General features: G+C 33.3%; 1 protein-coding gene across 2 annotated transcripts in view; it reads right to left on the bottom strand.

The window, feature by feature from the left end:
- Positions 1-875: 875 nt before the first annotated feature.
- The window catches only part of PARP8 (poly(ADP-ribose) polymerase family member 8), a 214,324-nt gene continuing 203,183 nt past the window's right edge, over positions 876-12,016 (bottom strand). For both annotated transcript variants that reach the window (XM_004456185.4, XM_058308825.2), the window contains one exon: positions 876-5,359. In XM_004456185.4, coding sequence (XP_004456242.1) covers positions 5,257-5,359 — 103 coding nt within the window. In that variant the 3' untranslated portion in view covers positions 876-5,256. The remainder of the gene's footprint in view (positions 5,360-12,016) is intronic.

Genomic DNA, 12,016 nt, shown 5'->3' with positions numbered 1-12,016 from the left:
GATATGGTCTCACTAATGTCATGGACCCTCTATGGTATTTTCCTTATCACAATGATCTAAAGGATCTCTTCCTTCCCTGTAAACATCTCTTTCATTTTTGGTCTTTTACATTCCGTATCATTGGCCTTGTGCTACTATTGGCTTATTCCCAAATGTGATTTTTCCCCCCAAAATAGATTATAAGCTCTTCAAGGACAACACAAAAATCTAAAACTCTCTATTTCTTATTTTAAGATAAGTACTAGATTCTTAAGTTTTTCTGGAATAAGTGAAACCCAGTCTAATAGACAGAAGTTTCTCAGCTATAAATGTAGCATGAATAAACAATTATTTATGACCAGAATATAATCTTAGCTCTTCATAAATATTTACTATTAATTTGTTTAGAGAATCATATTTATTTATGGACTAATGTCTTATTCAGTCAATAACTTGTGCTATATAAAACGTTTTGCTTTAAAAATCATTTCCAATTACTTATCAGGTCAGAAATGCTTAGGAAACTCAAGACGGTTCATCCAAGCCATCATAAATAGCTTTTTGATATTATGCCCAGCCATTATAAATAGAGCATACATACAAAGCTTACAGAAATCTTTTGTTTCAATCCTGTACTTCTTGACTGAATTTAAAATTAAAATGGCAGTCACACAACCAATTAAATCTGGTGCAACTATTTGGGGGAATAGTGGCAAGAAGAGTTTTTTCTTTCTTTTTTTCTGTTATTTTAAACATATTTTATAAGTGAAAAGGGCAACATCATTTTTAGAGTTTGTTGAGACCTTCATATATATATAGTCCCCAAAGCAAGATTCATCATGAGGAGCATCTAAGGCCTAAGTGTGTTTTCAAAATAGTGCCCACATATACCATACTTGTTGAACAAATTCAGATTTATTGAAAGTAAACATTTACATTGGCTACAATTTTAGAACTATTACAAAGCTGGATAAAAGAGGCTTAAGTAGAAATAGAAAGCAAGTGAGATAAAAAGTGAATAGAGAAAATATTTGGCCTCAGTGATCTCTTGGCAGTATTTACATTATGTACATTTTGTTAATTATTTATAATAACTAAGGCACTGAAGGCTAAATAGCAGGTTGCAATACTGTTTTGTGCACAAAAGTCATGAGATTTATTGGAAAGAAGGCTGTATAGTTCAAAAAACATAAGCATATCTTAAAGTTTACATAAAGGACTGGCTGCATTTTAAAAAAATCCCAAATGATACATTAAATATTGGGCAGATTGAAGAAATTATTTTTAGACCATTAAATTATGTTGACTGTGTAAATAAACACTATTTTTTACTGACTTGCTGGTAAATGTTTAATGCAACCTATTCTTTGACACAGCTTTTACTCACTCTGGATATGTTTGGTCTAAAAACTACTTGAAATTCTTTTGACCTAAGAAAAACTTATACCTAATATACCATTGTATACAAAATCCCCAAGAAAAATTTATTGACTAATAATATACATCAAATTTTTATATAATCTGACAAAAGCTTGGCAGGCATTAAATGCCAAATATTTGAATATTCAGCCTGCCATTATGGTATAGCAGTTGAGTATTTTAATCCTTTATCTCTTTATGATGTATTTGTCTGTTGCTTTAGGTGACAGACATAAAATTTTCCCCTGTAGAAAACCAATTTTAAAAGTAGTTAATTCATTTCAAATTTTGCAACTTGAAACCCTTTCAAATAACTCATTGGGTATTAACTATGTAATTCATCACCAGTGACTGAAATATCAATGTTACTGTATGGTCAAGAGATAACTGACAATATCTATGTCCACCATGGTCTTGACAGCTGAATTATCTGATGACTTATATTTGTAAAAGTTTATTTGTTCCCTACACTGGAAATCCAATTTAACTTAACAAAGTCTATCTTTTATATTGAGGTAGCGTTATAATGAAGAATTCAGCAGGACAATAGGATAATATAATGTCCTTAAAATGTACTTTAAATACCACCATGAAATCCATATTTATTTAGATGGTAGACAGCCCAAGGTTGAATGACTCCTCACTGACATGTTAAGTTACTATCTGATGAAGTCATCTAGACTCTTCAACAAGGATGATGAGTTTTTCCTTAAAATGTTCTGAAATCCCATGCCCTAAAGCAAATTATGACATTATATATAGTACTGCTAAAATTCTTTCAGTGAGAATGATTTAAAGAGTCACAAACTTGCATATTAAAGGTTTTTTTACTTTCAAGCAATGGGAAATTTCTTATATTTTTCAATGAGAAGCATTCATAGCATTAACAATAATTTGGACTGGTTTCTTATATTACATATACTTGAAAGTAAGTTTAAGGATGTTGACTGTCCAATTTTTAAATTTAAAAACTTCTTCACATCCAACATTTGGCTGAGATTTGCTGACCAAAATAAATAAATAAAGTCATTCCAACATAATTCATTCTATGGCACCCAAAGTGACTTACTGTAATGCATTCTGTAACATTAAGTTTTATGTACTTATTACTTGGTTCTTCTCTTAAAAGTTCAATCACTTTCTTATCTTTTTTTATACATTGGATGATGAAAGAGGACAAATTACTTCTAGGAAAATGTTTACAAAATCAGTAAGGAAGGAAAAAGTAGAACTAATAAGTTAGGACTCTTTTTTCCCCACTTAAGAATGAAAATAAATAATTGCCTTTTCTGGTTTAATATTTAGTAGAAATGGCTAAACAAATAATGTAACTATTACAACGCATCAGTAAATACTCTCAAATGATTATAAACATACAATATCAAATGTTCAGAATCATTGAGTAAGCTAGTAGATAATATTTTAATGGGATGACTGAATCAAGGCACGGTAACAGTGTTTAAACCTCTAAATTCTAAGGACTTGCTTGGATTTTGGAACATGATATTAATTTATTAATGGCCTGAATTTAGGTTCTTTAGAAATATAGATATGCACCTTTATCTATATATTTTAGTAATGTCAATTTTTAAGTTTAATTAAAAGATGGGTTCTCCTTAGCTTACTTACTTACAAAGGTTCTGATACTTAATATTGGGAAACAAACCTAAGATCTGTCATTCTCCATTTTAATACTAGTCAATTATTATCATTGGAAGACATTTTATTATGATAAAAGATGTTATCGTACCATAATTTTCATGGTCATTCAACTATCAATTACTTTCCTTCATCTGATAGGTAGATATACTTTTATTCTTAAATTGGCAGAAGTTTATATAATACCAGTTTTTCCTTCCCAAACAGTTCCCCTTGAATCCTAGAAGCTAGCCCTCCAGTTCAGATTCAAACATTTTACTCCTTACAGAGCACCGAACTGTTAAGGAAAGCCTTTTAGGGATTAGGTCAATGGATTTTTAATGATCCTCAGAGGAGATTTTGGATATGCCTTGATGATCCTAGAAAACAAAGACGTGGGGTCCCAAGAATCTCCACTCCCAAATTCTGCTACTGCATCTTCATATGTGTCATATATGGGATGTTGCACAAAAATTAACTTGAACAAATAATTCTTTTGCTTAAAAATGTTTTTAAAAATATAGTCAAAGAGATTTGGAGAACTTGGGGAATCTTGGCAGAAAGAGGCAAATGGCTCTCTTGACCCACATAAAGTCCCCAAATATCCAGTCACAGACCACTAGATCTAGGCCCTACCATGCTATTATCACCCTTCAGTCTGGCCTTGGGTTCAGAGACAAAAGTCAGACTAGATCAGTATTTTAAGAGGATATTATCAAAATGGTCAATATCCCAACCATTCCATGCCCATTTTTCAGAAATAAGTGGCATATCAATTATTTACAAGAAAAAGAAATGCTTAGTAAATACTTCCTAAGCTGCAACCCTTAATAATATGTATGACGTTTTCTCTCACCTTTATGCCAAAGGAAGTAAACACAGAAGTTATCATATTATACTTGCAAATGACTATACATTAAAAATTTTTTTTCTTTCCAAATAAATTAGAATCAGATATGAGCCTTGATTCAGGATTTGAATAGAGTGGCACACTCACTAATTAAACTGCTTTCAAGAATGGCCTTATTCCAAAGACATCATGCAGGAAAACAAACACTGTCAATCTAAATTTGAAATGAATAAAATATTGTAGGACCCAAAGAAATAGAAATGATTTCGATGAACATATGACTCTTGAAGGCTGAATATTGGGAGCTGGTATTATTGTTCTCTATAAACTTGTGTTCTTTTAATATAAAAGAAGCTTGAAAGTTTATTTTCTTTCTCAATATGAAAAAAACTAAGCAGAGATATTAAATGAAAAACTATAAAAATGCTGGTGTGATATAAATAAGTTAAAAAATGTTCCATTGAAGGAAATAAAAAATATATACTATTTGTTTAAATTCACAGGCCTTTCTTTTAAATATATGATTATTTGAATATAGAATTAGTTCACCAGGGGCTTGTAGGTGCCCCAAATGATGATTTTTAGGTAACATTTTAAAAGTGTTGAATTTTAACTGATGGAACATTTCTCTAAATAAATTTTTAAAAACTGTTGGCAAATATTTTCAATGAAAAGCTTATGGTATCTCAATGAATGGTGATAAATTTGACTCATATCTTGGTTTATGTCCAGAATTACTGCCTACTGAATATTATCTTCTTTTCGCTGAATCATGATAGAGTTATGAAACTGCACATCTCTGTTGTCAAAACAGTTATTATATACTTTTGGGCAATGCACTGCTTCTAAAACCTAGATGTGTTTGTATAAGGAAAAATAACAGCAGAATAGGGAACATCCCTCCCAAAACATTCAAATGTTCATACCACTAATAACATAGCACATCAAAGTGTGCAAACATTATATTTATTGCAAAGTATCTTATAGATTTAGATGCCATTATAAAATGTTCTCAGTTCTACTACAGTAACCTAAGATGTTGGTATATAATACCAAATATCCAAGTAAGGAGTTTAATATAAAAATATCAGCACAAAACTGTTTTTTAAATCTGTTTATTGTGAGCAACCCCAACTTCAGTTTAGGTGCTGTTGTATTTTATTACTAGATTCCATAACCCTACAATTGATAAAGTTTATACCATTTTAGGTATTTAATTAGATACTTAGAAATACTAAGAAAAAATCAGTATTCAAAGGGTTAATTTTGTTTATAATAACAATAAATTATTTTTATCATCTTCTTCAGTTCAAAATCCAGCTTTGAACCCGAGGAAGGCTTTCAAATCAAGTTAATTAAATGGTGGTCCTTTAACCAGTAGCAGTTTGATTACCAATTACTCGAAGGATCTCTTTGTGAATGCCTCCTTCTTGTGTATTAATATTTGCATCTCCAACTTGGCCATCTTCATAGCTAAAATATAAAACATAGAAACATAAGAACATTCATAAAGATGACAGCATTAACATGGTTTAGAAATGCTATTTGATACTTAAAATATAGCCTAAGGGAATAAAAAGCAAAAGATAATTAGTTTTCAGTTATATTCAATAAGCTCACTGTTCTACTTTATGCCTGTGAAACTTTCTTTTTTATCCCCACACAAAGCTCTGCCTGAATTGCAGGAAACACTCCAGTCTTTGGCCTTTCATTTCCTACAACAGTTGTTATAAAGTCTACTTGAGAGAATACACCATCTTCAACCTGATCTTTCATAGGTGCTGGACCACTTCACTCTAATCCTCTATCACTTATCTATTTTCTTATTGGTGATGCTCATAAATTTCTTTACATTCTACCCCAACTCTTTTGCCATGCCTGTTTTAATTCTTCTGTCATAATCAGTGCTGCATTTTTTTCTTACTGCTAGTTGCTCAATTTCGTTGATATTCTTATTTATGTTGGTACTTCACATAAGAATGCAAAGCTGCTAACTTTAGCTAAACAAAAGAAGTGAGAGTATAATATTAAAAGACAGTTAAGACTTTGTTACTCTAGAAGAAATAATTGCCTTTTAAATGATAACTCATTTCTTAAATAAACTCACTTGGGCAATAAGAATTTCCCAAGAATGAATTTTTAAACTTCTATGATAATATACAAAGTAGAATAGGTGATGAAGTAATTTTATTTCATAAAATAGCTTCAAGACAGAAGCTTTGGAGAAGTGGTAATTACTTCAAAATAGATAACCAGGGATGCAAGTGTGCTGTCTCCAAGATTAATGTGTGCCACTGTCTTTCCCACATTATACTTAAATTCTCCTGACATAACACAAGAAAATGAAAAAGATGACATACAGCAGGGAGAACTGAGCTATTTAAATAATGTGTTGCTTACTTAGTGACAACTGCATTTGTTTGTCAAGTCTAAAGTCCTAACTAATGATTCATAGTTGCCAGTCAACTTTGTTAAAGCTTATCATACAAGTATGCTTTTTCAGATGTACTCAACGAATTTATACTAAACTGTAATCCCATCATATCTGTCTTTTTATGTATTATATACATATAAAGATTTTCTCAGGAAATTGAACAGTTAAGTGCCCTGTTATGAAGTAGAGAATTCATGAGGTGAAAATACTTTAGAATTGTCCAAATTTAATCAGGCATTTGTGGCAAACTGTGTAAAGGTGTATTTTATGGGGCAAGTAAGAATCCTGGCTATTTATTGGACCAAGGGTAATCCAAACCATCCCTAATCCCAAGTAGCTTTGTCTGAAGCCTTGAGCCCAAAGGAGATAATGGAGGTTTACCAAGCCTTCAGACTAGTTCCTTCTAGGATTTAGATCATGGAAATAAAATCGAAGAGATTGACAGAAAGGAGAAAGAAGGAGATGCACGGGAAGCCATGGGGCTATAAGAGAAGTGGGAGAGTGGCAGGTCTTAGAAATGTTTTGGTTCTTGATGACTTCCCAGTTTCAGATGCCAGTCCACATGTATCCTTACCCTAAATTTCCTTATAAGCATTTATGTTTGTTCTATCTCTATTGTATTTTGGTACACTCAACATACCAACTATCTCATATACTTTGGACACAAAGTTGGTTAATCTACCATCTCTATTCTCTTCATTTTAAATTTGATCTTTGAATAAGATTAGTTTATGTTGTGGATTGAATTTAGACATGTTCTTGGTCTTGATCCACATTCCCATGAATGTGATCCACATTCCCATGAATGTGGACCCACTGTAAAAAGACTTCTTTGTGATGCTATTTTAGTTAAGGTGTAGCCCACCTGAATGAGGGTGGGTTTTAATCTGTAATACTGGAGTCCTTTATAAATAGAAGAAATTCAGATAGAGAGAAAGCCATGGGGGGGGGGGGGGGCGGGGAGAGCTAAAGCTGGAAGCCAACACAACCCAGAAGAGACAGTGAAGGACATGCCATTTAACATGGGACAGACAAACTAGCCAAGGAAACCCAAGGATCACCTGCCAGCCAGGACTCTACCGACTCTGGGAAGAAGGAAGCCTTCTAGGCTCAGGAACTATGAAGCAGTAAATTCCTGTTGTTCAAGCCAATCCATTGTGTGGTAATTTTCATAGCAGACTGATAAACTAGGACAGTCTATAATACATTAACTTTACTTTCCATTTTTTCCACAACCCATGGCAATCTTTCTTCTGATCCTACTTTCTATCACTGAAAACTACAACTACAACTCAGGTTTCAAGTCTCTGATGTGTAAAATTATTGCATAGATTGGGGGATGCTGAGAATTTATTTAGATAATGAGTTCCATTTAAAATATATTGATTTTTAAGGTATTAGCAGGTTTTTCAAGTGGAAATACCCATCGAGATGTTATAAATGTAGGCATTTTATTCATTCTTATCTATCTGCCAAGCACTATGCTACATGCATAAAGATAAGTCATAGTGTTCCTGACTTCGCTCAGTAGGCAGAGTAGTGGAGAAGACTATACATAAAAATGCATTAATAATGCAATGATAGAAAACTATCCAGGGTGTTATATAGTAACAGAGGAGCAGCACAAAGGCGTCAAGGGAAGCTTCTGAGAGGAGGTAAGTGCTGTGCTAAGATTTAAAACTGGAGTGGAAATTAGGTAAACAGGTGTGGAGGGATAGAGTGGAAGAGGGAAATCTACCTAAATGGAGAAAGTAAAGAACAAAAGCATGTTAAGTGTCAAAATAATAGTTTAGCTTGGGAAGCATAAAATCCAAGGTGAAAACTGGTGGTGATAAGGATGTGGAATGGATTTCACAGCAGTAGTATGAAGAAAGGACAAGAGAATGAGGAGTTGGTTCATTCTGTAAAGGAACCTGATCTTTATCTTCTAGGTAGGAAGGCGCTGCTAAAGAGACTTAAGCAGGGGAATGATGTGACAGTTTAAATCTCGGAAAGAGATCTGGGCTGGAGACAGTGAGATTGGATTTATTATAGACTGGGGATAAAGCAAAGTCCCCTGATTGTATCAGCTTGATGTCACAAAGAAATGCCTTCACTGAGTCAAGACTGAACATTGTCTTCTAACTTTATAAATAAGATATCACCTCACTATTTACTGATGGAACACCATTTATCTTTTGCAAAATCAAGATTAAAGATATCATCTCTTATTTTACTTAATGACCAATATACAGTTCTTGTCCTATGTTTCTTGTGTCTGCTTCTTAGATATATTTCAAAACTTTGTTGTTTCATAAAACAAAAACTATTTAATCCAAAATATTTCCCTTTTTGCCTTTGCTTTTGGTCATTCATTAAACCTTTACTGACAAGTGACTATTTGTAAGGCACTGTGGAAGGTGGTGCTGGGAATACAGAGTAGAAAAAGTCAGAGGAAAGAGTCTGCCCTTTAGGAGTTTATAGCCTAGTGGAAGAGTCAGATACAACAAATAAACTGAATTTTTAATAGTAGTTTTGCAATTAGTTGCAGGAACACCAGGAAGAGTGATTAATTTGATTAGAGGCTTCATGGAAGAGGTGGTATTTGACGTAGACCCTGAAAGATAGAATAGAAATTCCTGAAATTTGTTTACCACTGTGATCTCCTTGACTCAAGAATTTTCAGGTATTTTCAGAAATTCAGTCCTATTTCCTGAAGATGCTCTGCTTTATTTGGTTCTTAAATTTCTGACCTGCCTGAAATGTTTTTCAGAAATAGGAGAAAGTATATATACCTTAAATTTATTTAATAGAAAAATTTGAAAATATTTTTAGATCTGCTTGCCCTAAATCAAAGAAACATTAAAGCATTAAACATGTAGATCTCTATATCAAATAAACAGGATAAACAAATCTAGTGGTTCTTGTGAAAATAAAATGGTAAACTTTCCCAAACAGCTTAGGGAGTCCCTAACTGCTGCTTACAATGGCAGCGGTGGTAGTGGGGCCTAGAATAGCACAAGGGAGCCCATGGCACTTGAAACCTATTCTGTTAACTTGCAAAATCATCACTTACCTTCCTTAGATTTTATTATTTTACCCTACTTGTGAAAAATACCAAAGTAAGTTTTGACAGCCAGCTCTAAAATTCTTCATTCATTTTGCAATAAAAATTCTTGTACATGTTTGGTTTTCATAGGCTGCTTTTTGAGCCCAGCTTCTGTTTTATTTCAAATATGGGCCTTACTGTCCTTGTATACATGTGTCTCAAGATCAGTAATGAAATCAGACTTTATCGGCAATTTCTAGATGCTAGAAATAGGCTCTGTTGTTCATAGTATCTGAATATTTCATTTTACCAGAAGTATTTACACTTAAGTTTACTCACTTTGGAAATTCCCCCTAAATTATTTTTCTAACTTTTTCTCATGTTCCTCCTCTAAGTAATAGGGAAATTAAAATTTTACTTTCAATTTTTTTTTTGATACAGCAATCTGTTTCCTAAAATTTCCTCCCAATTTTTCTCTTTATGTTGCTTTTTTCTATTTCATGTAAAGAACGTGAGTAGGATATTAAATAACTGTTTTAGTATCATCTTCAATCTGGTTATCAGTTTAGCAGGTAAGTTATTTTAATTTTTAATACTCTCTCTTCATAACAGATAAAAAATGAAGTATTTATATTCTAGTCACCATTCTAAGCTTCCAACATTAGGCATCACACTATGCAAAATGAATCAGAATAAAAAAAAATAAACATTAAATTTCTGATAATTGTATATTTGTGATAACTCACTCCATTATCATCAGTTTATTCTATTCTTAGATGTTACCACTCAATAGGGAGACACACCACTAGTAGAATTCTGTGATCATATCTTTTATAAGGAAAGAAACTGATGGTTGTAATTAGATTGTACAGTAATCTGATGTGTTTTGAATCTTATCAGCTTTTCCTTAATTAGTCTCTTCTCTCCTAAGGGTGCAAAGAAAAAGGATGAAATTTCATTTGTGTTTTATAAAACAATGAAAATCATTACTGTAATAGAATTTTCCTTTGTATTATTTGGAAAGTATCTCATTGTACTGAAAGTATTTTCTTTTTTCTTTAGATGTTCTTTCCTCATTTTTTCTTCTTAGAATGAAATACATTCTTCTCTCCAGTAAACACACATATATATCCCTATAGATTTATATACAATTTATGTAAAAATTTCAAAGAAATAATACTAGAAAGGGTTATTGCCTTCTTAAGTAACTAAGGTTGTTTATGTAGCCCAATAAATTTGAATTTTAGCAAGAAGCTAAAAGAAAATTAATTTAATTAGATGACAGGCTAAGGAAAGGACTTCAAAGTTATTTCTGTCAAAATCTCAGGCTCACTCAATAAATAACTTTGTGATTAAAGGTTTCTTTTGGAAGGCCAAGCTTCTAACAGAGGATAACAGTCAAGATGATCAAGAATGAAAAGGGGAGGAAAATACCTAATAGATGCCTTTCAGTGGAGACTGGCATTGAGTTTAATTAAACCTCGTAATAACCTTAAAACGTAACGTGCCAGAGAGCTTCCCTAGAAGCCTCCAGATCCACTTGGCGTCCTTCTCTACCTTGCATTCTGCCCAAAGAGGCTGACCTGTATGGACTCTCTCTATATGCTCCATTGCCCTCTAGCTCTGGTAGGTTCTGGCCAATGGGGAGTTCCAGCAGGAGACAGAGAGGAGGGCGAGGTTCAAGAATTAATTCCCCTGGATCCAACCTTCCAAGAGCATCCTGGACTGCCTAAGTCCCTCAACTGAAGGTTCCTTTCAAAGCATCTGAACTAGAAAGCACTATTCTAACTGGTGCAGGTACCTGCTTCCTTCTCTTGCAGTTTTGGGCCTAGGGATATAACTAATCCGATGTTTCTAGATCCAGGTTTCTACACTAGACCTCTGGTTCCTCTATACCCACACGTTTGTAAGTTATCAAATTGTAGATCATATGAAGTATCACACTTTGTGTGGACACTGTTTCCTAAGACTCTAACTGATATAGGCAGGTATGTTATCCTCATTATACAGATGAAGATTAGAGATGTTATGTAACTTGGCTATAACTGGTAGGTCAGGATTTAAACTGTCTGACTCAAAAGTATGACTCTATTGCTTACTCACCATTGAGAAAGAAATCTATAGCCAATAAATGTGTATTATAAGAAAGTCAGTTTTCATCTGTTCCAATAGAAAACCAGGCAGCTCATCAAATCTTCACTGATCAGTCTGTTGATAAGCTAATAGATCAAATGATGAAGGCACAGAGGACTATGGATACACAATATTTTGAAGCAGTGATCTTGATTCAGACATGCCTTATAAAGCAAGCCAGTGCAATTTCCAGCTTCTATTTTGAAAACTACATAATCTGCAAAACAGATATCCTCAACCCTTTCCTGATGTCCTTTCAGTCAAGGGAACATGGATGAGGTGGGGAGTAAGCATGAAAAAAGGCTTAGGGGATTAAAGGGTGCGGGGAACATCAGACAGGTCTAGAGGACTCAAGAGTGAACAATGTTTTTGTTTCTAATCAAGTCTCATGATAGGACTATGCCAAGAAATCCACATCACCATGTCCCACATTGCCAGCCTATATTATATGGAATGTAGGGCAATCTTTCAGAGACATACAATGTACTTATTATTGTTTTTCTTTCATTCCCAGTTTTTCGGTTTTTTTTTTAAG

The sequence above is a fragment of the Dasypus novemcinctus genome, chromosome 2 (assembly GCF_030445035.2).
Source record: "Dasypus novemcinctus isolate mDasNov1 chromosome 2, mDasNov1.1.hap2, whole genome shotgun sequence".
NCBI lineage: Eukaryota > Metazoa > Chordata > Mammalia > Cingulata > Dasypodidae > Dasypus > Dasypus novemcinctus.
Note: the sequence above shows the minus strand (reverse complement) of the source record. Positions and strands in the feature narration are given on the sequence as shown.